At 40.6% G+C, this 24,801-nt stretch overlaps 1 protein-coding gene across 14 annotated transcripts in view; it reads right to left on the bottom strand.

The window, feature by feature from the left end:
- Positions 1–3,162: 3,162 nt before the first annotated feature.
- Positions 3,163–24,801, bottom strand: part of LOC134336752 (elastin-like) — a 243,913-nt gene continuing 222,274 nt past the window's right edge. For 11 of the 14 annotated variants that reach the window (XM_063031178.1, XM_063031182.1, XM_063031189.1 and 8 more), the window contains 4 exons: positions 19,263–19,310; positions 18,198–18,239; positions 16,146–16,193; positions 3,163–4,313 (listed from right to left, as the gene is read on the bottom strand). In XM_063031178.1, the coding sequence (XP_062887248.1) occupies positions 4,267–4,313; positions 16,146–16,193; positions 18,198–18,239; positions 19,263–19,310 (185 nt within the window). In that variant the 3' untranslated portion in view covers positions 3,163–4,266. Of the gene's footprint in view, positions 4,314–14,336; positions 14,379–16,145; positions 16,194–18,197; positions 18,240–19,262; positions 19,311–24,801 lie in introns of all 14 variants that reach the window. The other 3 variants (XM_063031179.1, XM_063031187.1, XM_063031184.1) reach the window with 3 other exon arrangements.

The following is a 24,801-nucleotide window of genomic DNA, read 5'->3' as shown; positions in this document are numbered from 1 at the left end:
TCATGCCATCAGGTTGGAGGCTACCCAGACGGAATATAATGTGTTGTTCCTCCAACCTGAGTGTGGCTTCATCTTTACAGTAGAGGAGGCCGTGGATAGACATGTCAGAATGGGAATGGGATGCGGAATTAAAATGTGTGGCCACTGGGAGATCCTGCTTTCTCTGGTGGACAGAGCGTAGATGTTCAGCAAAGCGGTCTCCCAGTCTGCGTCGGGTCTCGCCAATATATAGAAGGCCACATCGGGAGCACTGGACGCAGTATATCACCCCAGCCGACTCATAGGTGAAGTGTTGCCTCACCTGGAAGGACTGTTTGGGGCCCTGAATGGTGGTAAGGAAGGAAGTGTAAGGGCATGTGTAGCACTTGTTCTGCTTACACGGATAAGTGTTTACAGTAGAGGAGGCCGTGGATAGACATGTCAGAATGGGAATTTTACAGTAGAGGAGGCCCATTCCCATTCTGACATGTCTATCCACGGCCTCCTCTACTGTAAAGAAAATGCCACACTCAGGTTGGAGGAACAACACCTTATATTCCGTCTGGGTAGCCTCCAACCTGATGGCATGAACATCGACTTCTCTAACTTCCGCTAATGCCCCACCTCCCCCTCGTACCCCATCTGTTACTTATTTTTATACACACATTCTTTCTCTCACTCTCCTTTTTCTCCCTCTGTCCCTCTGAATATACCCCTTGCCCATCTTCTGGGTCCCACCCCCCTCCTTGTCTTTCTTCCCGGACCTCCTGTCCCATGATCCTCTCTTATCCCTTTTGCCAATCAGCTGTCCAGCTCTTGGCTCCATCCCTCCCCCTCCTGTCTTCTCCTATCATTTTGGATCTCCCGCTCCCCCTCCCGCTTTCAAATCTCTTACTCACTCTTCCTTCAGTTAGTCCTGATGAAGGGTCTCGGCCCGAAACGTCGACTGCACCTCTTCCTGGAGATGCTGCCTGGCCTGCTGCATTCACCAGCAACTTTTATGTGTGTTGCTTGAATTTCCAGCATCTGCAGAATCCCTGTTGTTTGCAGTTAGATTATCTCGATTGTTTGCTTGGGCCCCCGGATTGCTTATCACTCGACCACAACCAACCCAGTGACTGGTCCAAGAGGATTACTGTAACTGTTCAGGTGCTAATTCAAAGGAACAGCAGAAGGCCTACTAAAGGAACACTGTAGGTAAAATGACATCATCCCATTCATTACTATTGTAGAAATCATATCAGTTGCACAAAAGTGATTCACATGGGGAAACAGGTAGTAGAATGTCCTGCATAACAATGTAAGGACTTGGAAATGGCACCTTGGTACCATCTGCCACAAGTGGGACTTCCTGGTTTTAATTCCAATTCCCATTCTGACATGTCAGTCCATGGCCTCCTCTTGTGCCACCCTCAAGGTGGGGGAGCAGCACCTTATATTCTGTCTGGGTACCCTCTATTCTAATGTCATGAATATCAATTTCTCCTTCTGGTAAACAAATCCTACCCCCCCAACCTTTATTCCCCACTCTGACCTTTTCATTCTCACCTGCCTATTACTACCCCCAACTGGGACCCCCCCTTCCCTTTCTCCTATGGTCCATCTCCTTCTCTATCGGATTCCTTCTCCTCTAGCCTTTGACCTTTCCTCCCCACATGGCTTCACCTATCACATTCCAGCTAGACTCCTTCCCCTCCCCCCATCTTTTTATTCCAGCACCTTCCCCCTTCCTTCCCAGTTCTGAAGCAGGGTCTCAGCCCAAAACGTCGACTGTTTATTTCCATAGATGCTGCCTGACCTGGTGAGTTCCTCCAGCCATTTGTGTGTGTTACTTATCACATTCTGATTTGTGTAACATAAATTTTAAAAAGTGTATTTCTAAAATATGTTTATATGACCTCCTAGGCCAATCTGTTTATTTTATATTAATGCTGTTTACAGGACTTTGCTGTGAACAAGTTACTTGCTTTACTTCAGAAGTACTTGATTATCTGTAAAGCAAACATAAAAAAATTTTATATTTCTTTTCTTTCACTATTGCAAGTTTTCTTGTGTAATATTTTGTGACTGTTTGAAGGCCTCATCGGAAGGGTAGGAGCTACCCAATGCTCAGTTGAATCTTTTTATTCATTACTTAATGGTTAGTCATACTTAGTTAATTGTATATAATTACAAAATAATGGAGTGCCTTGATTTTGACCACTGATGAAATGAATTGTGAAAGTTGTGCAGAAAATAAATTTTTCAGTCTAATATTTTACCATTGATTCTGATATTGCACTTGTCGTTCAATGATTTACATACTAAATTTAATGTAAACAATTCTGTTTATTTAAAAGCAGTTACTGAATTATTATCCATCCGGTAATTGAGTCACACAGTTTACAAAGATACAACGGATGGTCATTACACCAAATCTGAAGCAATGCATTAATGCTGGGGCTCAAGTTCTGCTACAGTGCATATTACAACAGAACTGATGTAAGGTATTACATATGACAGCATAACTTCAAGCAATCTCATTTATTAAAAGGAGTTGCAGGACAACGGTGAGTTGCAATAAAGGTAGAAACTGATCAGCAATTGCTTCTCTGAACCTATAAGGTGCTCAAATCAAGTTGCTCTCCCCACTATTTTCAAGAAAACTTGGAAATCATAATTTTCACCATATACAGTACAAGATAGAGCAAAAGAGAAAGCGAGCTAGAGAGAGTGGAGCCAGAGGGAAGTTGGAAAACAGGGGGGAAGAATAAATTCAACAAGTGTGGCTTTGGTGGGCTTCTGCATTTTCACAAGTCAGACAACTCCAATTTGCATGCAATTCAATAACTGTGCATAATTCCGTTGAAATAACTTGTCATTTCAAAATAATTGATTTCAAAGATGATGCCCAAGATACAATGTAGTGCCACAGGGATTTATAATACCCTATACTATATACAGTGGTCAATCTCTTTATTTCTAATCTGTGACTGGTTGGAAAGTAAACAACAGGAATTCTGCAGATGCTGGAAATTCAAGCAACATACATCAAAGTTGCTGGTGAACGCAGCAGGCCAAGCAGCATCTATAGGAAGAGGCGCAGTCGACATTTCAGGCCGAGACCCTTCGTCAGTTAGTCCTGACGAAGGGTCTCGGCCTGAAACGTCGACTGCGCCTCTTCCTATAGATGCTGCTTGGCCTGCTGCGTTCACCAGCAACTTTGATGTATGTTGGTTGGAAAGTAATTTTGTTTTCAAAAAAAAATCCTTGGATACATTTTATGTAATTAAATCAGTTGGAAGATTTCCGAGAGGACATCAATAAGATAAAATTCTTAGTTAATTACAGCTGTGGAGGTAATCAGATTGTTGAAACATATGGAGCTCACTTAACAATCTTGATCTCGGAGGTAGTAAAACCCTGGCCACACCATGCCAATAGTGAAGAGATTAACGATTTCTTAATCTAGGGCAGATTTTCCTGATCCTGAACCTGGGGCCATTGAGTCATGTATGTGCAATGGATGCAGGAAAATCAGATGGGGAGGAGCACACACCTGTAAAGAAGCTGGCATTTTATCCCTTGTTTGCTCTGCATACAAAATCCAGAAGCCTGAGTGGAAGACAAGGAAAATTTGTCCTAAAGTCTCTCAACTTGCATGAACTTCAAAATTCATCAAATCAACCTCTCCAGGAATATTTTGGCCAGGAAGGTAATTCGGCCTCCAAGTACAAAGTTTAGGTGGCCACGTGCACAAGCATGTTGAGCTGCAATACGTGAAAGTTGCATTGGTCACTTCAGGCCCCACTTGTCAGGTTGAGCCATCATTTGTATGAATACAGCTGCCACACTCAAATATAGAATTTTAGCACCAAAAATTATGGTGGGTTGGAGCTACTGCCCAGCTGTATAATCCAGACATCACTCACAGTACAGTTTGTAAAGCAAAGCACAAGCAACTGAAAATTAATAACACCGGTTTTATAATTTAAAAATACTGGAGTCAGAGTCACCAAACAAAACAAATCAAGTTACGGATGGTGTTAACTAATACTGAGATTAACAACAAAAGACTCAGCTGTAAACTGGTCTCTAAGCTCTTGAAGCACACAACATATTACAGAGTTTCCTTGATAAAAAAAATCCATTAGATATCGATAAAGAATGCAGATGAAATTGGGGGATGGAAGGTGTAGCTGTGGGAAAGGGATGTAGCCGAGGAATTCCATTACACACCATCCTTTACATTCCAAATCAGGCAGTAGCACCAGAATTCTTGAGGTCACTTCTTTTCCAAATGGTTGCTTATTTTCTCCTTCTGCCACAATATTTTCCCATCGCACAAGGGGCTCCTTAAGAGAGACAAAGGTGGATTCAATTAGAGATATAATTACTTTTAGTCTAGCCTACAGCTATTTAAAAAAATGTTAAACATTTGATAAAACTAAATTTGAAAAGGTTACAACTGAACAAGATTCTGACTATCTTTAACATTATGAAACTCTTCCAGCATTAGCGACAATCAGTAGAGAAGTAGAGCTATAATCAGAGAGATTTGTTGGCTCCATGCCTCTTTGACGTGAAGTAGTTAGAATTAATTTAATTAATTCTTGAGATGAGAGTGTTGAACATTTGAGTAAGGACGGTCAAGTTCATTATAATTCAGAAGGATGAGGAGCAATCTCAAGGCAGTCAGGATGTTGTGAGGGAATGACAGGGAAGATGCTGAGAAACTTTCATGTGGCTTGAGAATCGAGAACCAGTGGAGATCATCAGGAAATAGAATTTTCACTGAGGATTCTGATGAGAAGAAATTTGTTTACACAAGGGATTGTAATTGTTTACACAAAGGATTGGAATTCCCTGTCTTAAAGAGTGGTGGGTCTGCCACTGAGTATATTCAAAGCCCAAAATTAAATAATTTTGGAAATTAAGGGAACCAAAGGATAAGGAGATGAGGGAGGAAAACAGCCATGTTCTTCTTGACCATAGCTACTTCTGCTTCAAAGCCTAATGCTCTTCAGTTATGTGTAAATAAAGTAGGCAAGTTTAAAAATATACATGTTGGAAATCTACTGTTCCCCACCACCAACTCCATCTATCCACTCCAAATTGGAAAATATATCTAGGATCCATGCCTTTGTGCTTGAAAGAAGATCAAAATCATATTTCAAGGCTACCTTTTAAAAATTCCTTGCTGACTAACTGTATATGATATTGAAACCAGTGTATTCCCAACTTCTATTAGCCAAGTATTGTGATGGTTCTCCCAGCTCTAATTTAAAGTTGAGACCGATAGTTAACATCATTTCCCAGGTTCCGGAAGAACTTTTGGGATTATGGTACAAATGATGTGTCCCTTGTCACTCAGCTGGCACTTGCAGCTAGTAAGCAAGGCTTACAAACATATATATTGGTCATCTAGTCATCTATCTCATTGCAATACATAGAGTCTGGGTTTCATGTACAAATTTAGCTCAATGACAGAAATAGATAATTCAGATACAAACAATGTAGAAACAACACAACTTGCTGAAGTCAAAGGACTTGGTTATTTCAATATCTAGGTCAGTGATTGATACTATTGGTAATTTCAAAAAAAAAAGAAATACAATCACTTTGAATATGTTTTCCTTATGCAAACACAATCAAACTCAATGCAGATCATGAAATGGAAATTTTTCTATGAACCAGTAACAAATTAAGAAGTTTAACTTGGCAACACCATGTTTACTTTTTAGTTCCCATTATAGTAAAGTTAACCATTGAATGATACCCTTAATTATATAAAGTAGAAGAACGTCCCCAATGTGGCCCTCACCCTGATGGCCAGCTTCGTATGTGGCTGCATCAGGTTGTGTGTAGAACCCAGGTATGTGGGCACCAAGTACTACTATGTGCCCAGGTTCTACCTGTCACCCTGGCTACGAAGGATGGGTCTGGCCCCACTCCCGCGCAACGCCCCAGTCAGTTGGTCGTTGCCGGCATACCTGTCCTACGTAGAAAAGTTCTTCCAGGAGAACACATTTGACCACAGGGCCATCAGGCAGTGGTCGGCACGTAGTGTCCTGCAGGCACTGCAGGAGAAGGACGTGATGGACACAGTGGGGTGATTCCCTGAGCAGACCGTCCAGTTAATCTGGCAAAATGCCTCATCGCCAGGTCTCACCAACAGGCTCCAAGACCTCTCCTGGCTGGCGGTGAGAGGGGCCCTTCCAGTCAGAGCCCTCCTGTACGCCAGGAACGTCGTCTCCGCACCCCACTGCCTACGGGAGGACTGCAGTGAGGAGGAGTCTGTGACTCACCTCCGCACACTGTCAGTTCACAAAGAGGGTGTGGAGGATGGATGGGCTAGTGTCACGTTTCATCCCCAGCAGCTGCGTAACAGAGGACTCTCTGATCTACTGGCTGTTCCCGGGGACGCACACGGAGACCAACATCCGGTGCTGCTGGCAGATCACCAACTCGGTGAAAGACGCTCTTTGGTCGGCCCGAAACTTGATGATCTACCAGCACATGGAGATGTCCGTGGCAGAATGCTGCCGACTGGCACATTCTCGGCTGCAGGAGTACGTGCTGAGGGACGCGCTGAAACTCAGTGCAGCCACCGCAAGGGCCCGGTGGGGAAGGACCACGGTATAGGTTTCTCCACCCGTGGGAGTGGGAGGGGTCGGTGGGCGGGGAGTATACCCCTCAACAAGGATGTGGTAAGGTGAACAACTGGAGTGCCACGTAGGTGGCCATAAGTACGGATATATACTGACTATAATGGGAATGTATGTAAAGGATGGAAAGTTAGTGAATGGTGTATTGTATATAATTATATTTTTGAATAAAGTATACTTTGAAATAAAAAAAATATTCTTACTATGTCTTCCCTGCATGAGCCACGTCAGTACAAAGCAGGGTTGGCTTTAACACTTCAATTCTGGAACACACTGGCTCATATCACTGAAAAAATGTTTCGGCTGGAAAAAGTTTGGCCAGGAACAACTTGAATACAGTTGGAGGAAAGAGCTATAAAGCATCTCTCCTAGCACAAAGAAGATAATATGAATATGTAAAAGGAAACTAATAGAATAAATGAGCAAAGTTGTCAATAAACCAGTAGCTGGAGCTTCAGTAACTATCCCCTATAATCAGTACACTCAATGAAATGATGTAATTAAGATCAAAGTAAATTTATTATCAAGGTACATATATGTTGTGGGCACATGGCCAAGTGGTTAATGCATTCATCTAGTGATCTCAAGGTCGCTAGTTCGAGCCTCAGCTGTGGCAGCGTGTTTGTGTCCTTGAGCAAGGCACTTAATCACACATTGCTCTAGTCTGTGCGAGGAGTGGCGCCCCACACAGACTTCCAATCTGCGCCTTGTAAGGCATGAAAATGCCCAACGCAGGCCTCTCATGGTCTGAGTTGACATTCCCCTACATCTGACTTGGATGATCAGCCATGATCATAATAAATGGTGGTGCAGGCTCGAAGGGCCAAATGGCCTACTCCTGCACCTATTTTCTATGTTTCTATATATGTCACTATAAGATGCATTTACTTGTTAGCATTCACAGAAAATGCAAGAAACACAATAGAATCAAGGAAAGACCACACCCAACAGAACAGACAAACAATGAACGTGCAAAAGACAACAAATTGCACAAATACAAAAAGAAAAAAGTAATATTAACAATAAATAAATAAACAATAAATATCAAGAACATGAGATGAAGGGTCCTTGAAAGTGAGTCCATAGGTTTTGGGATCAATTCATTGAAGGAGCAAGTGAAGTTATCTCCTCTGGTTCAAGAGCCTAATGGTTATGGGGTAATAACTGTTCCTGAACCTGGTGATGTGGGTCCTGATGTCTTCTTCCTATATCTTCTTCTTGATGGCAGCAGTGAGAAGAGATCAAGGCCTGGATGGTGGGGCTCCTTGATGATGGATGCTGCTTTCCTGCAACAATGCAGTGTAGATGTGCTCAATGGTGGGGAGGGCTTTACCCGTGACGGACTGGGCCATATCCACTACTTTATGTAGGCTTTTCTGTTCAAGGTTATTGATGTTTCCGTACCTGTTTGTGATGCAACCAATCAATAAACTGTGCACCACACATCTATACAAGTTCGTCAGAATATTAGATGACATGCCAAATCTTCACAAACTTCTAAGAAAGTAGAGGTGCAGCCATGATTTCTTCATAATGGCACTATGTGCTGGGCACAGGACAGATCTTCTGAAATGATGACACTGAGGAAGTTGAAGTTGCTGACCCTCTCCACCTCTGATCCCCTGATGAGGACTGTCTCATGGACCTGTGGTTTTACATTCCTGAAGCCAAAAATCAGTCCCTTAGTCTTGCTGACATTGAGTGAGAGGTTGTTGTTGTGGTATTACTCAGCGTGATTTGCAGTCTCCCCGCTACATGCTGATGCATCACTTCCTTTGGTTTGGCCAATGACTGTGGTGTCGTCGGCAAACTTAAATATGGCATTGGAGCTGTGCTTAGCCTCTCAGTCATAAGCATAAAGTGAGTAGAGCAGGGGGCTAAGCACACAGCCTTGCAGTGATGGAGATTGTGGAGGAGACTTTGCCAATCTGAACTGACTGGGTGTGCAAGTGAGGAAACCGAGGATCCAGTTGCACAAGAAGGTATTGAGGTCAAGGTCTTGAAGCTTATTGATTAGCTCTGAGGGTTAATAGTATTGAATGCTGAGCTGCAGTCAATGAAAACCAGCCTGATACATGCACCTTCACTGTTCAGATGTTCCAGAGTTGAGTGAAAAGCCAATGACCTGCTCTTGACCTGTTGTGATGGGAGGCAAACTGGAGTGGATCCAAGTCGCTTCTCAGGCCAAGTTGATATGCTTTATCAATAAGCTTTCAAAGCACTTCATCGTAGTGGATGTCAGTGGATACTGGATGATAGGCCCTGAGGCAGTTCACCATGCTCTTCTTAGGCACCAGCGTAATTGAAGCCTGTTTGAAGTAGGTGGGTACCTCAAACTGCTGAAGAGCAAGGTTAAAGATATCAGTGAATACTCCAGCCAGCTGATCAGCACAGGTTTTTAGCATTCAGCCAGCTATCCCATATGGGATGAATGCTCTCAGGAGTGTTCACCCTCTTGAAGGATGTTCTTATATCAGCCTTGCAGACTAAAATCACAGGGTCAATGGGGACTCTGGGAGTTTATAAAGGTTCCACCATGCTTTGATGGTGAAATTGAGCATAAAAGGTATTGAGCTCACCTAGGAGCGAAGCCTTATTTTTACCTATGTTTCTTGGTTTCACTTTGTAGGAAGTGATAGCATTGAAGTTCTGCCACAGCTGTCGAGCATCCTTCATTCATTCAAGTTTGGTCTGGATTTGCTACTTCGCACATGAGATGGTTTTCTGGAGATCATACCTAGATCCCGTGTATTTTATTTGGTTGCCAGACCAGAATGCCACTGATCTGGACCTCAGCCGATTGTGGATCTCGTGGTTCATCCTGGGCTTCCGGCTGGGGAAGACTCTGAATGATTTTGTGGGGACCCACTCATCTACAATGGTTTTTGTAAGGTCAATGACAACCGTGGTGTATTTGTTCAGATCCTCTGACGAGTCCTTGAACACAGACCAGTCCACTAACTTGAAGCAATCCCGTAGCCGATCCTCTGTCTCCCATGACCAATTCTTTGTTGTCCTAGTCTCTGGAGCCTTGCTCTTTAGCCTCTGCCTGTATGTAAATCGGGGGAGGACAGTCAATTGATCAAATTTTCCAAAATGCGGTGTAGGTATGAATCGTAGAATAGCAGTGCTTGAATGTGTTGGAACACCTGGTCGCATGTTGATGATAATCGGGCAGAGATTTCTTAAACCAAGACAAAGAAGCCGCCAATAGTGACGTGAAAGGTGTTGTTTCTTGTTTGCTGATGGCGGAACTTAGCACCCGGAGTGCCTGCTTGACATCAGCCTTTGGCGTACGTAAACTGCAGTCAGGATCACAGAGAACTCTCTTGGCAAGTAGAATGGTCAGCACTTATTCATTAGATGTTCTGGGCTGGGTGAACAAGAGTGCAACAAGACTACAAAGAGTTTATCATGAAACACAGCCCCCCACGTTTCGCTTTCACCGAATCGGCAGTCTGGTCCACCCTGTGTATTGAGAAGCCGTCGGTTCTTACCAACAAATGACAGAGAATGCAGCAGTCCCTCGTTTTCCTCTGATACAGCAATCTTGCCCTGAGGTTCTCAATTTTGTTCGGCGACTGTACATTTGCTAACAAGATGCTAGGTAGAGGAAGTTTCATACCCTGTGTTTTAGCCTGGCTTAGAGTCCTCCCTCCTTCCTTCCTTTCTTCCAGCCATGGTGACGTACCTTCATCTCCTTAAAGGTGCCGCACCTGCACACTCGACAATTAAGTCTGCCAAATCCTTCAGAAGACCCTGAGGTCGCTAGTTTGTTAAGACAGTTCAAAATTATGTTGCTTAAAGAGAAATTATAGGCTGCAGATTGCAGTGAATACAATTCGGAAGAAGTATATTTAGAAGTTTTGTCAGATGCCCACAACACGTTGTCATGGTTCAATAGTGCCATTATGCTTTGATTTAGTAGTTTGATTTTGAAATAGTAATTCAAGATCTAAGATAAGGCAGACAGAGAAAACGCCTTTGTAAACTTGGGCCTAATGTGCTAATTAATTGAGAAGAGGCAGTTGCAGTCAGATATATGGATAGAATTGCAATGGTTCATTAAGACTGACTGCAGTTGCTGGGGAGACCAAGCTGACCAACGACTGCAGGTTTCTGCAGAAACTAAACTCACAGAACATCTGCAGGGTCTGAATGGTTCCGAGTAACTCCAGGTTTGTGCAGGGACTAAGCAATTCAGAGACTGCAGTTTGCAGCGGAGGCTAAAAGGCTCACAGATATTGCAGGCTTCTAACAGAAACTGAATGGGTCAGAGTGACAGCAGGCTTGTACAAAAACTGAATGGATCTGAATGATGCACCACGACTGCAGGTTTAAGCAGAGACTTAATGGCTGAGTGTGACTGCTGGACACTGCAGAAACATCAGCAACCAAGCTAATTGCACGAGGTTGCCGCACAGACTGAAATTATGGTGCAGTGCAGCTGTTGCAGAAGCCGAGCAGGCAGAACGTTTACAGCTTCCTGCAGAGACCAAACTGACAGCGTAACAGCAGGTTGCTGCAGTAACTCAAGCAACGGTGTCTGAAGACAAATGTGAATATTGAACTGCAAATGACAAGAAGTTGCCTGTCTGAGGTTTCCCTTTGTGCAGTCATGTTTATTTTCTGATTAATTGTTGCTTTGTGTTTATTGCTTCTCATTCTGCATTATTCCACAATCCTTTGAACCTGGAAGTAGTGTGGAAGATTGAAACACGCCATCATATTAGGAGTCGGACCACAGTAGAAGGGATTTCAATGGGGTATCTTTTTTATTGTGGGATCTAACAGTACTTAGTCAAGGTAATGTGATTATCTTTGAGACGGGATAGCACAGTTGTGCAAATAGTAGAGCTGCTGCTTCGCAGTTCCAAAATGGCCGCCACAGTGGCGTAGCGGTTAGCACGACTCTATTACAGCTCAGGGTGTTGGGCGGCGGAGTTTAGTTCCAGTATCCTCCGTAAGGAATTTGTCCACACACCCCGTGAATGCATGGATTTCCTCCGGATGTTCCTGTTGCCTCCCACCGTCCAAAGACGAACTGATGGGCTCGCTGGTCATGGTAAGTTGCCCTGCGATTAGGTTAGGGTTAATTAGGTGGGTTGTTGGGTGGTGTGGCTCAGTCCTGTTCTGCACTGTATCTCTAAATAACAGTAAATAGATAAATGAAATTCTGGGTTCAATCCTCTGTGTGGAGTTCACATATTCTCACTGCAACGGCGTATATTTACTTAGGAACTCTGGCTTCCTCACGCATCCTAAAGAATTTGAGTTCGGAGGTTGATAGGTTAATTGGCCACAGTAAATTTCTCCGTACATGGAAGTGATAGAATCTTGGGGGAGTTAGTGGGAATCCGAGGAATTGGTGGACGGGGAGGATTGTGATTGCTCTGTTACCAGTATTGACTCTATTGGTCAAAATGACCTCCTACATATTTATTTATTTATTTAGAGGTTCAGCATGGAATCGGCCTTCCGGCCCTTCGAGCCACACTGCCCAGCAACCCCCATTTAAGCCTACCCTAATCATGGGACAATTTACAATAACCAATTACCTAGTAACTGGTATATCTTTGGACTGTGGGAGGAAATGGGAGGACCTGGAGGAAACCCACGCATTCCATGGGGAGGAGGTACAGATGAAGTTGGAATTGAACTCTGAACTCTGACCCCCCCCCCGAGCTAAAATAGCATTGTATGCCACCGTGGCGCTGTGGCTGATGTTGTGAGATGGAAATCTGGACAGGAGAATCAGGGCAAGTGAAATATTCCCATAAATGAAACCAGTGGAATTTGATAAACAGCTGGTGGAGAAAATGATCAGAGACTTGCCAAGGACAAAATAATGTCCTGGTGATCAAAGGGGCAAGACTTTCAAATAAAAACTGAGGTACCTAAGATAAGGGCAGTTTTACAGATGGTAACTGCTTTACCTGGCTGTTTTCTTGATTCGTTTTTGTTCTTTAAAAATTGTCCCAAATAACTGGCTGCCCTAATTAACTGATACCCCAATTAACTGGAATCCATTGAGTGAAAAAAAGAGGATAAATGAAACAAATAATTGGCTCTTTAGTGATTTTTTTGTATCTGACAGATGATATAATTGGAAGTTGTGACATGGCATCACTCAAATAACATACAAATACCACCTTTAATGTTCCTGGCATTGTGATTCCTGCTTGCTCACAGTTCAAAATGTGATCATAACAGATGAACGATTGGATAGGGCACCTTACAAATCTGACCTTAATGAGCTGCAGAAAGGAGAAATGCTCCTACTCGGGGCAGTCAAAACCTCTTTATTCAACCTCTTCCTCTGTCTAACATCTTGTACTTCTCTATTCATTCTCTCAGTCTTCAACTATACCCGTGCCTGGAAGCAAATACTTTTATGCAGAAAACGTACTGTCAACAAAGTGTCATTTCACACGTGTTGGAATTTGAAGCAACTATGGTAAACAGCAAGGACTTGTAAAATATTGAAACATCCAAAAAAAGTAACAAATGGTTCTTATAAATATTACTTATAAGAATGTTATTTCGGCTGCTGATAACGCATCCAACAGTACGAGGTAATATTGAGCTCCAAAAACATGCAGCCATCAACTTGATAATTCTATGTTGAATGTTATGATGAAAAGGAAATATTCTTCACTCATGCAATGGACATAAGATCATAAGAAATAGAAGAAAAATTCAGAGATTCGGCTTTTCACACCCGTTTTGCCATCTAACGAGATCATGGCTGGGTTTGAATTTTGTGACAAACAGAAATATATTATTGACTGAGCCTCCACTGTGCCCTTGAGCAGAAAATTTCAAAGATTCATTACACAGTGGGATAAGCAATTTCATTTCATGATCCGGAATGGCTGATCACTTATTTCCGTGTCTCAGAAAGGCAGCTTCCATTATTAAGGACCTCCAGCACCCAGGGCATGCCCTTTTCTCACTGTTACCATCAGGTAGGAGGTACAGAAGCCTGAAGGCACACACTCAGCGATTCAGGAACAGCTTCTTCCCCTCTGCCATTCGTTCCTAAATGGACATTGAACCTGTGAACACTACCTCACTTTCTAAATGTACAATTATTTTTGGGTTTCTTTTGCACGATTTTAATCTATTCAATATATGTATACTGTAAATGTATTTATTTATTATTATTTTATTTTTATTTTTCTTCTTCTTCTATATTATGTATTGCAACTGCTACCACTAAGTTAACAAATTTCACGACACATCCTGGTGATAATAAACCTGATTCTGATTAAACTATGAAAACTTAAGGAATTTTCTATATTTCAAGTTGATCACCTGTTATTCCTTAAATTCAAGAGAATATAGCTCCATTCTACCCAATCTACCCTCATAGGACACAAATGCTTCACCCCTCTCCATATCCTACCCCTGTTACACTTAGTGATATATTTTAATATTTTCTCTTCCATTGATGCTACACAAACTCCTCTTTACTTAAATAGTGGGGTTACATGGTTTATTTTCAAATCTTTTGAAGCTGTTCTGGAGTCATGGGAACTTTGGAAAATAAAAACCAGTGCATCAACTTGGTTTAAAACCAATCAAAATTAGCTAGTAGCCAGGTCATCAGGTTCTGGAGACTTACTCATTTTCAGTCCCATTGTTCTTCTCTACTTGTTTTTTTTTAAATTAATTATAAATTATTTGAAATCTCTTTTCACTCTGTACCTGCAGTTCTTAAATATCTTCAGCTGGATTCAATATATTCTTCTGTGAAAAGAGACACAAACCATTTGTTTAACTTGTCTGCCATTTACTGATTCTTATATCAGTCTCAATCTCCATTTCATTCCATATGATCCTTTCATTAATCGGAGCTAATCTTTTCCTTATTACATACTTAAGAAATATTTATAGTTTGTTTTTATATTCTTTCCCAGACCAGTTGAATTTACCTTTTCTTATCAATGATTTGGTTCTCCTTGCTCTTTTCTGAAATTTTCCAAATTCTGAGAGTTTTGACTTTAATTGGCAACACTATAACCCTTTCCCATTGATTAAATAAGACAAACGCACAAAGGACTTAAATAAAGAAATGAAGTTCAAAAACCACAGATGTAAATGTAAGGCAAATATGAGTAACTGCTATATAAAATAGTATTTAGGAAAAGAGAAGAAAACATCCATGTATCTGAAATGAGGTAATAAAATCAAAGAACATGAAATGTTGATCAATTCTGTCAGATTTGCTGATTTATCCTGATCATTTTATACTTTGATGGAATAATAATATCACATTTTCTCTTTCTTATACAGCTTCTCCTATTCTGTTGTATCTCATCTTTCTATTGTACAGCTAGCTTATACTGACAGCTGTTTACTTTCAATGATGAGAGATCTGTATGGTCTTTGATGCTTCCTTTCACAGGAGATGAGTCTACAATTCTGATAAGAAATAAGAGAGCCTCAGTCTGAATTAAACAATGGAAGGAAAAATGTTGTAATTCCCATGGAAATATCTTAATTTAACCATGATTCAGTATTTCCTCACAACTCCTTCCTTTGTAAAGGAGCTTAGCTCTGTTGCTTTTTAACACCCTCGTCTATCCACCAAATGCCCTGGTTATGCTGTAAAGGTATTAATTGGCTAATTGTTCATTTGTCTTCAAAATTTAGTTGGAAGCTTATTTCTATCACCAAGGGCTAAGAACGTATTTCCTTTTCTCCAGTTTGCTTAAAATATGCCAACTCTTTACCTCAGAAATAGATTCCCACTTTTTGTTATCAGTTTTATTTCTTTACCCATTCTTTTCCCACAGTAGGCAAATCATTAAAAGAATCACTGATATATCATTCCCGTGATTATTCTTTCATCATTATCTCCCCCATCTTTCTGGGGCTACTGTTATCTCTCAGTGCCACATTGTTTTGATGGTAATCAATGCTAGAATGAGGCAGTAGGATTTACTATTCAAAATCATGTGTGTATGATTTAACCAAAACCATACTATTCCACCAGGTGCATAATAGATGAGCCTTGAATGTCATATTCATTTTATAGACACATTGATTGGTACATCAAATATTTACATTCTGCTATGAAAAGCACCAAAACAAGTTATTTAGTATAAGCCCATTCTGAAACAGTTGTAGAGATCCTTCATTGTTACTTTTCCAAATATGTTAGCCAAGTGGCTTCTTTTGTTCTCATGCATTCACAATGGCTTTCTAAATTAGAGCAGAATCTCTAGATAACTATCGTCTATATATCATAACCTTTGCTAATGTAGCACTCATATCTTATTATAAATACTGCTTGAAGAATGCATTTTCTGTTGATCAAGCTTTTGCAATGGAAGTATATTTAGCTGAACAAGCAAATAGTTTAATTTCCAAACCGTTCCTATAGAATCAGTTTTCCGGGTATACCACTTCATACAAGATTAAACTACCATCAGAATTATCTTTGGAAATTTAAAATCATTCTGGTGTTCCTCATTCCATTCACATGGAATATCGAATGTATCACATCCTTACCAGGTTGATAATAGGGTAAGAATCCAGCAGAACCTCTTGTCCCAAACCCTGAAGAAGAACCAGAGTGAGAAAAAAATGATGATAAACACACTCTTAAAATGATAAGATCATAATAGTTAATAATTATTTTATAACAATTGTATACATTATTGTAAGGTGAATAAAGCTCTTTTAGAAGTTGTGTGTGAAATCATGCCATGTCTAGCCATTTGGACAATGGTATGACCTGCCAACAGTTCCCTTACGATTATGAAATTGTATTCTGTCAACTGTGGGTTACTTGAGGGAATTAATATTCGCTATTGCATTCAATGTGTCAGTATAGTCATCGTTTTGTAGATGAAATGAGTGCTTGAAGATTAAAATCTCACACCTGGCACAACACTCATGGTGTACTGGGCAGCAGAGACCCCTGCTTTTCTGAGACATTGGCTACCTAAAGCAGCCACTTCAAGAAACTGAAAAGGTACCATAAATGCTAGCTCGGTAAAATCCTCCAAGTTCACTGGAAGGTTAATGCCCTCATCCAGGCCAACATCTCCAGCACAGAGGTACTAGTTCTCAATCGCTGCATCATTTATGCTCAATATCAGAATACTAAAATAGATACACTAGTCCAAGCTCCATCAAGAAAAGGGATCACTAGGTGGACAGAGGAAAAGATTGAAGAATGTGCTTAAAGCCTGCTTGAGGAATGTTATATCCCCACTGACTCCTGGAAATTTTCAGCGCATGACTTCTAAGTATGGCGAAGCAGCATTTGAGATGCTATTGAGAACCTCGATTGCACGCAGTTGAAGAATAAATAGGCCCCGAGAACAGCAGCAGAGTGCACTACATCACAAACTATCCATCCTGCCATACCATCATCCACTTCCAGCCCCTGCTGTGGAAACATCTGCAGTTCCCACAATGAGTACAGCAGCCACTTCAGAACCAACAAATCTGGAGTGGAAGCAAATCATCCTTGATTCTGAGAGACAGAAAGAAACAGGAAGAGAAGAAGAAGACTTGAGAAGAGAAATAGAGAAGTAGAAAATACTATTCTTTTATACAAGTTGAAAAATACTAGATTGAAGCCTCAGCTCAGTGAAAATAATATAGCAATCTAAACTTTTTATCAAGCATAGCACCTTTAGGATGCAGTGATAAGCTTTAAGTTTCATCTGCATTCTTGTTTGGATGTAAGCACTCTTTTGTGCAATTTCTGGGCATTCTAGAATGTAGTTCCCTATCAGCTGAACTATTGGCCAACTTCAGAATGTTTACAAGGGGTTTGATTGATGTTCTATCATATAGACATAGGACTGGTGCACCATTAAGGTCACCATCAACTTCCAGGCAAATATATTTATATTATCTGAATTGGACTGCAAAAGGTTTCAGCAAGACAGCAATAGGTCAAGCAAGATGAGCAAATCTGTGACAGATTCGATTCATTGTGGAGAGTTTGGGATAATACACTTTGAATGGAAATCAGGTCCATATACTCTAAAGAAAGACCACACAAGTTGTCACGTAATGATACATTCAAACGGAACAGTTTATGCTATAATTAGATCACAGGGTACAAGATTGTATTTACCTTCAGCATGTTTGCAATAGGAATAAGAGGTTATCATTACGGCTTGAGACCCCTGGACTATTTTTACTGTAGTATGAATGGCTAAAGGGGGAATTAAAATGAATCTTAAGGAAAGTGAAAGGCATTAAATGCAGACTTTGCCAATATCATCCACATTCTGAAAAATAAATAAACAAATAAATACACAGCCACGCTAAAGGTAGGGGACTGACGTTGTTGCCTTCAAATTGGTCTACATTGGTTGAAGGTTGATGGGATCACCAGTAAACTGTTTCCAAGAAATAGGACCGGATGTTAGGCATATAATCCGGCATGGTCTTCTCAGATCAAGTACAAACGGGGAAAGTCAAACATGTGGTTTTCTGGGAATACCATAGTAACAGTAATTTCTTTACCAGGGTGATATTCAATACCAAGTAAGTCAAGAGGAACAACTAGAAATTTCCCAGCAAAGAGTTTTCAGTTACCTAGCTTGGCAGCTTTTGCTCCAACGCCTGGCAGCGCTTCACCTGTTCAGAGAAAACAGAGTTACATGATGTAAATGATGAAAGGCTGGGGAATTTTCTCTTATAAGTGTGAAGTAGCATCTAAAATTAACTGTTAATGATCTATTATCCATTACTGCTTTGGAAGCAAATTGAAACATTTATCAATGCTGGCTGGCCGGAGCGGACTTTCTAAACAGGTGGTTAGCCTGTTTGAAATGGACCTGTGTCCTTTGATGTAAAGAGGAACTACTTGTCATTTCTGAACTGATTTGTAGCCATCCACACTTTAAACAAGCATCAGGGAATATCAGATGGTGAATGCTTAAATGGCCTGTAACATTGGCTTCTCCCTTCAACAAAATGCATTTCCTAGAATATGACATTCCTTTGGCACATTGTTACGTAGGAATTCATGATATTGTGGTAGGCTGGAACTGATGGGCTTCTCCGAGATATGCAGTTTCCGCTTGCGAATCTGACAGAAATGAGACCTGGAGTGGAGTAAATGACAGGGCTCCAGAAGGCTAAATGGTACATCTCATCTACCAGGCACACCGATATCGCTTGGTTAAAAATACACTTCTAAATTACAGCTGTTGCTATCTACAATGATTATCTTAAAATTCAAGGGCAATATTTCCAATGTTAAGCAGCATTTTCTATTCTTAGATCATAGCATGAGAAACAGCAGTTATAGCAAAGAATCCATGCAGAGTTTTTCAGTTTTCGTTTAAAATCATTCACTTCTTCCATTGCCAGTCGCTTGAGTTAAGGGTGATTTACAAACCTAATGTTTCCATTTTCATTTGTATTGCTCCTTTGAAATGCTGGTACCCATTTTTTTTTGCTCTGCATCAAACACTAACAAAACTTATCATATTTCATTTTGTCTGTTATGATGATCAGGAGATTGTCCCGTCTATGCAAGTGGAACAGGACCCATCTTAGATAATATTACTGCATTCGATTCTATAAATAATACCTATCCCTCCTTCCAGAATACTCAACAACATACTAGTTATTTAGCTGTAGTAATAATGGTACCTGGTTGGGGTGTCAGAGGAGCACCGGTGGGTCGAACTCCAGTTACACCTGCAATTACCATGCATACACTGTTAACTCTTTGAATTTACTTTCACTGTCCAGAACCTGCTACGTTCAGAACAAGATATAAACTTATCACCCACTTAATGTAAATGTAATTCATTCTCCTGTTATTACTGAATATCTAAACTGATTCAAATCATATTGATTACAACCATGTTAGTTTCAGTATAACTTTCAGCAGGAATGACAATGTTTGCGTGTTCTGTACAATCGAGAATGAATTAGATTACTTTGTTTGAAAGTTAGAATGATTTATTGGAAACAAACTCTTCCACCACATGTGTAAGCTACTTTTTTTTTATCTGGTATTGGGTGAAGGACAGTACATGTGGCCATTTGTTTCTGGAAATGGAAAGTGATATTCCAGGTCTTTTAGAGATACAACACTTCACAGGATGCAAAATGGCTTAAACCTAGGGAAAGTTCTCTCTGGAAATGCCCTGTAATACTTACTGGGAATAGATTCTCAAAAATGAGACACTATTCAGATGCTCGAGTTGTACTACAAATTGACCACAGCATTTAAATTTTCCTCACAATCCCGATGAACCCAGAACAGTTACTGAGCATGATCAAATGCACTTCAATCTGATGGAATTATTGTGCTACTTTGAGCCTATCAGGCTGTGATGTGTTGTAGGCCTCAATTATCAACACACAGGGGGCCTCTGATGACATTACATTATTGGTTCTTTGACCTCAATTCACCTGTATCAGGGTAAGTGTCACATCTAATTCTCTCTTATATTCACTTGATAAATATCTAATTCAATAGATATATTCTCTTTGTTAAGTATCAGTTTCATTTGATTTTCAAAGGTATGTGGAATGATATATACTGTTAACTACAGTAGAAAGCTGTGATCCAGTACTTTGTCTTTCATTTCTAAAATTAGGATATAATTGCATAAACTGTCAGAGTAATGTATGGAAAATAAGGAATAGTCATAAACACAAGACATTCTGCAGATGCTGGAAATCTTGAGCAAAACACACAAAATGCAAGAGGATCTCAGCAAGTCAGGCAGCATATACTGCATGAAGAGGAATAAACAGTTGATGTTTTGGACCAAAACCCTTCTTGACAGGAAAGGATAATGAGGAGGAGGAAGGAGAAGGAGATGGTTGGCGAGTGATTACCTGCTGGAGGGTCTTGGCCCAAAACGTCAACTATACTCTTTTCCATGGATGTGCCTGGCCTGTTGAGTTCCACCAGCATTGTGAGTGTGTGTGTGTTGCTTGGATTTCCAGCACCTGAAGGTTTTCTTTAGTAGGTGGTAGGTGAGACCAGGTGAGGGGAAGGTGTGTGAGTGGGGGGAGGGGTGGTGAGGAAGTAAAAAGAGCAAAGGGGAGAAGGGGATAGGTGGAAGAGGTAAAGGGCTGAAGAAGAAGAGTTCTAATAGGAGAGGACAGTGGACCATGGAAGAAATGGAAGGAAGAGGGAAACCAGAAGGAGGTAATGGCAGGTTAGGAAAAGAGAAGGGGAGAGAAGGTGAACAGAATGGGGAATGGGTAAAGGGAGAAGGGGTGATGGGGGAGTGATTACTGGAAATCAGAAAATAATGGTCATGCCAAACAGGTTGGAGACTACCCAGATAGAATATAAGGAATTGCTCCTGCACCTTGAATAGCATAGCAGTAGAGGAGACCATAGACAGATATGTCAGAATGGAATGGGAAGTTGAATTGAGATGGGTAACCATTGGGAGATTTTGCTTTTTGCAGCGGACAGAGCAAAAGTGCTCGATGAAATGTCTCCCATCCTGTGTTGGGTTTCATCGCTATCCAGCAATGTGCTAGTGGGGCAGACCTGCAGTACTTGATCTCCTCGATAACCAACAGTGTCTTGCAATGTTGAAAAGACGTAAAGGATTATCAATTTGAAAAAGATGTCAGTGTATAATCTGTTTCCAGAGATGGAGACAGAAAGATCAAGAAAAGGTGAGAGGCGTCAGAAATGGGTTAAGTACATTTGAAAGCAGGGTGGAAGTTGTGGGAACCGTTGATGAAATTGACAGGCTCAGCATGGGTGAAAGAAACAGCACCAAAGCGTAGTCAATGTAGCGTAGAAAGAGTTGGGGAGCATTACTAGTGTAAGCTTGGAACATGTTTATGAAAAGCTCATTCTTTTCATGGACCGCTAACAATCTTCATTATCATAGCCAGTTCCTATTCCTGCCTAAACGCTGAATGCAGCAAAATATCGGAACGTGTGTCATGTCACAACTTATGTCTTATAGTAGACATAGCAGTCTTTACTTTCTAATCACTATCACTTTGAATGACCATCTGCACTGATCAAATCTGTGCATCTTAATGTAACATTTCCACAATCTAGCATTCCGAATGTCACAAACACTGGACTATTCCTGTCGTCACCAGATTGTATAGTCTGCAATCCATGAGTCTGTCTTCATCAGGGTATTGGAGGTGGAGAGGGTCAGTAACTTTAAATTCCTTGGTGTTTCAGAGGATCTGTCCTGGGACCAGCAGTAACTGCCATTACAAAGAAGGCATGGCGGTGCATCTACTTTCTTAGCAGTTTGCACAGATATATTTTATGCCAACTGAAACTCTGACCAACTTCTATAAATGCACAGTGAAGATTTTATCCTGACTGGTTGCATCATGGCCTGATATGGAAACACCAACGTCCGAGAATGAAAAAGCCTACAAATAATAGGGGGTGCTGCCCAGTCCATCAGGGGTACAGCCCTCTCCACCATTAAGCACATCTACACGCTGTTGCAGGAAAGCAGCATCCACCATCAAGGATCCCCACCACCATCCCTCTCTTGCCATTGCCATTGTGGAGGAGGTGCAGGAGCCTCAGGTCCCTAACCACCAGGTTCAGGAACATTTATTGCCCTGCAATCAACAGGCTCCTGAACCAACATAGATAACATCACTCACCTCAACATCAAACTAATTCTACAATCTGGACTCACTTTCAAGGACTCTTGAACTCATGTTCTCAATATTATTTACTTATTTTTTTATTTGCGCAGTTTGTCTTCTTTACATTGGTTGTTTGTCCATCCCTCTGTGTAGCTTTTCATTAATTCTATTGTGTTTCTTTGTATCTATTGTGAATGTCTGCAAAAAAATGAATCTCAGGGTAGTATATGGTGACATATACATACATCAATAATAAATTTACTTTGAATTTGAAATCCACTTCTACAAAAAAAATGACAAATCGAACTGTTGCAATGGTCTAATTAAAGGATTGAAACTTGGTTCCACCATTATGCAACACAGAGTTCAGTTTTAATGTGAAAGTAATCTGTTGTTTCAAAAAAACTTCATGGTATTATTTTGAGATTAAATTAACAATTATGAATGAGTAGAATTTACAAGTTAGGCAACATTTTTATGAACAAACCCTTGTCCAGTGGAATAAAAGAAATATGATCCGTGAACTAAGAAATCTCTCTAATTTTGTGCACTGCTCTAGAATGTACTCTTTTGAAGTAAGTGATGAATATAGCGCTAATTATTAATATCATTTTTTATCCCAAACTATTGCTTGGGTCAGGCAATTAGCAAAGTCTATTTAAGTTGCTCATTTTTTGAAAGATAGTTACAAATGACAGCAATTTTAAAATCATATTGGCAGTTTTAAGACAATTTGATGTTTGAATGAAGACACAGGTATAAATCCAATCAAATGCCCTGTAAAGCTATTTGAAACACTCTCCGAGTGAATGTTTAAACTTTGAATTATATTTAGGCTGTTCATATAAACTGTACTTTTGAGAAAAATAGATTCATCCAAAACATGACTTCAAGGGCAAATAATCAAAAATTGTTGGGGCTTTTTATGCTGAATTACTGCATTTGGATGGTTTACATGAACTTAGCAGTGACAATAACACTTTAAGATTTTCTCTACAGACACACAGACCTTGTTGATGTTTATCATACATGCAAGGAGGTCGTAGGAAAAGTGATGCATTGGTATTATTTTGGAAGCATGTTTACAACAGCAACATCACAAGATATTGTATATAGCAATAATTCAGTTATACTCTCATGTGCTCATTCTTTGAAAGTAATGGGCACTGAAAACTAATAGCTGATGAACATATCATAAACCTAATCAATCGTGTCTACATCTACAATAATCTTAAGCCTCCCTGATACCTTTTAATGAACCATCAAACATTCATGCTGTCTCTTTTGGCCATTGACAGAAGATTATATCACTTTCATAAGTTGGGCACTTTTCCTGATCCCACATAGTTGTAAATACAGAATATATGAGTAGTCAGGCTCTGGTGCAACTTGTACACCATGTCTTTGGCCCCTCAGCTTTACACCAGCAATGACTGGTGTACGTGATACCACCTCACCCATTTAAAAAGTGTTGTCATTCTACATGGAAAAGATTTCTTTCCTTTTATTTCTACAAATATTAATGTTTTAATTAACTTACCAATTAAATGTTTGTAAACTTTTTAAAAATTTTGGATTAATATATGATTTTGAATTTATTTTCTATTACTTTTAATTGTTTCCAATGAGAATCAGTTGCCCAAGAAATGCAGTCAAGCTTTTAAGGTGGTATGCTACGCAGCCTCCAGATTCATTGCTTAAGCCCTGTCATTTCTCATTGCATTGCCTTAAAGGACCTGCAGGGCCACCGAGAAGCAGTCACAGTGACTACAGGAGGTAAGGGAGGGGTTTGTGAGAGTGAGGGAAAAAAGACAGAGGTGGGTCAAACACAATCTGGCACACTACTGTTTCTCAGTTTATTGGTCAAAGCAGCATCATTTTATGCTGCTAGTTCAGTGTCATTGAGTTGTACAGCATAGAAATTGATCCTTCAGCCCACCACATCAATGCCAACTATCCATGCCTACCGATATTAATCCCCTGTTAATTCCATATGCCTCTGTGCCCCACTCATTCCGTGTTCTTGTCCAGATGCCTCTTCAACATACCTAATCCTGCCTCCAACACCTCCTTTGGCATCTCATTTCAGATACTAACCACTCTCTGTCCAAAAATATTATCTCTCAGACCCCCTTTAAGTCTCTTCCCACCCATGTTAAACCTAGTCTTGGACACCCCTACCATAAGTAACGGACACTGGATATCAATCATATCATGTCATCCCTGAGCCTCATTGCTCCAGGGAAAATACTCTCCTTATCCAACATTTTCTTATGACACCTGTTCTTCAGCCCAGGCAACATCCCTATTTCACATCCTCTCTTGTCTAGTCACATTTTTCCTGTAGCGTGGTGACCAGAACTGCAGACAATACTCCAGAAGTGGTCTGACTATTGTTTTATTCAATCCTAACATGACATTCCCAACTATAAGTTACTGATGACGGTAAGCATGCCAGATGACTTCTTCATTATCCGGTCAATCTGTGTGGCTACTTTCAGGAAACTACATACTTGTATCCTAATGTCTCCCTCTTCATTAACACTCACCAGGCCCTGCCATGCAACGTGCATCTCCT

The sequence above is a fragment of the Mobula hypostoma genome, chromosome 23 (assembly GCF_963921235.1).
Source record: "Mobula hypostoma chromosome 23, sMobHyp1.1, whole genome shotgun sequence".
Lineage (NCBI taxonomy): Eukaryota > Metazoa > Chordata > Chondrichthyes > Myliobatiformes > Myliobatidae > Mobula > Mobula hypostoma.
This window is presented reverse-complemented; position numbering and strand designations above follow the sequence as displayed.